Raw genomic sequence first — 1,595 nt, 5'->3', positions numbered from 1 at the left:
AAGCCGATCCATCATTTTTCGAAAAAAAGTAGCCTTTAGGTAAATGAGTAGTTAAACAAGAGACAGAATTTCGGCTAAAAGCAAACCATTAGACCGGTGCTAATCTGTCTGGAAATAACTGGGAAAAACGACCTTCACAAAACTTACAAGAAGTGGTAGGTATTTTGGTATTGGTTGGTTTGGGACCTTGCCATCCAGAAGCATTTGTCGATAGTTATTGTGCCGTTTCAAGAAATCCTCATCGGTGTACATAGCCGATTGCGTTAACGCACACCACAGTTGAGTGAAAATCACCCAGCCGAGTAGGACTAAGTCGGCCTTATTACATGAAATCATTTTGAGGAATAAAACTTGCGAATGGCTCAAATGACTTCGCCCGAAACAACTCAAGTCTGTTTATTCCATCTGAATTGATCCCACTTATAAACTATTAACGGTGATTATAAAAATAATCCGTGCTCTGTGATTGATGCAGTAATCTTTGTGGTGAGAACCGACTAAAGGAGAAAATCTCCCTTCATTCTTCATATCAAGGACTTTGACAAGAAGTAATCTGCTGAACAAACCAACCCACGGAATTAGTTGTCCAGGTTACAAAAGTGCTCTTAAGGACAACACCACGTGGGCAGTATTGTACTAATTCCTAATTGAGTCGAAATAATCGAAACTGATCGCAACAGTTCGTAGGTCTCTACGTTTTCAATAATGATATTCGGAAGAGTACTTCCTGAACTGTGGGCTAATAGAACTCCAGAAGCCAAAAGGCTTCGAACTATCTGCTTGTTGGTCGGGCTTTGTAAAAATCGCTGAGAACTTCCAAGTTTGTCGGTTGCAATTCTGAAGAAATATTTTTGGAGTAACTAAGGCTCTTAATCTCTTGCTTTCAGCCCAAATGTGTATTTTGCAGAGGGATCACGAATCGCACACTCAAATGAATTTCACCGATATGAAAAGAACTAATTAAGGCATTTTACCATTACAAAGTGTCTCCTACTGACTTCACGCTGAGCTACTGTCTAAGCAGCTTGCTTCAGAATCTTGGGTTCTTTCCCCATCAGACCTCAGCGAAGACGAAGTTACTGGCTTCTCTCAGTGTTGCCGCCTTAACACGGCCGTTTAAAACACATCATTGTGTGGACAAAACACGAATGCCCCACGGGATATGGCATAGTGTGAAATTGGATCCTCAGTTTCTGCTAGTTCCGTAGCCTCACGGGGCGGCCGTACAATAAATGCATAAAGACCGATTACTGGTGTAACGATGATACTACTGTCCAATGGTCTGTAACCGGTCAGTTGGTATTTCCTAATAATTAACTTCCCAGCGAAGGCCTTATTTCTTTCACTGGTAGAGTCCCATTAGCGTTTATATACGTGGCTGAATTCTGAAAAGTGCATTTGAGTATAATCCCACGGGACATAAATAAAAACACATTCAGCGGTATAAGGTCAACACTTGTTGACATCACTTGAATGCATCGTTATGTCATCTATTTTGTAAGGATATGTAGGGGTGTCTAGCTGAATGCACAAATTCATTATAAAATTCGGCGTGTTCCACATGTAGCCTATATTCAAAATGATGCCCGGACAAT

The 1,595-nt window shown here is 40.9% G+C and overlaps 1 protein-coding gene across 1 annotated transcript in view; it reads right to left on the bottom strand.

Annotated features, from left to right (window-relative positions):
- The window catches only part of T265_04266 (hypothetical protein), a gene marked incomplete at both ends in the record, with an annotated part of 5,298 nt that extends 4,962 nt beyond the window's left edge, over positions 1-336 (bottom strand). The window contains one exon of the mRNA XM_009168965.1: positions 148-336. Coding sequence (XP_009167229.1) covers positions 148-336 — 189 coding nt within the window. The remainder of the gene's footprint in view (positions 1-147) is intronic.
- Between the last annotated feature and the right edge of the window lie 1,259 nt (positions 337-1,595).

This window comes from Opisthorchis viverrini (assembly GCF_000715545.1).
Source record: "Opisthorchis viverrini unplaced genomic scaffold opera_v5_69, whole genome shotgun sequence".
NCBI lineage: Eukaryota > Metazoa > Platyhelminthes > Trematoda > Opisthorchiida > Opisthorchiidae > Opisthorchis > Opisthorchis viverrini.
This window is presented reverse-complemented; position numbering and strand designations above follow the sequence as displayed.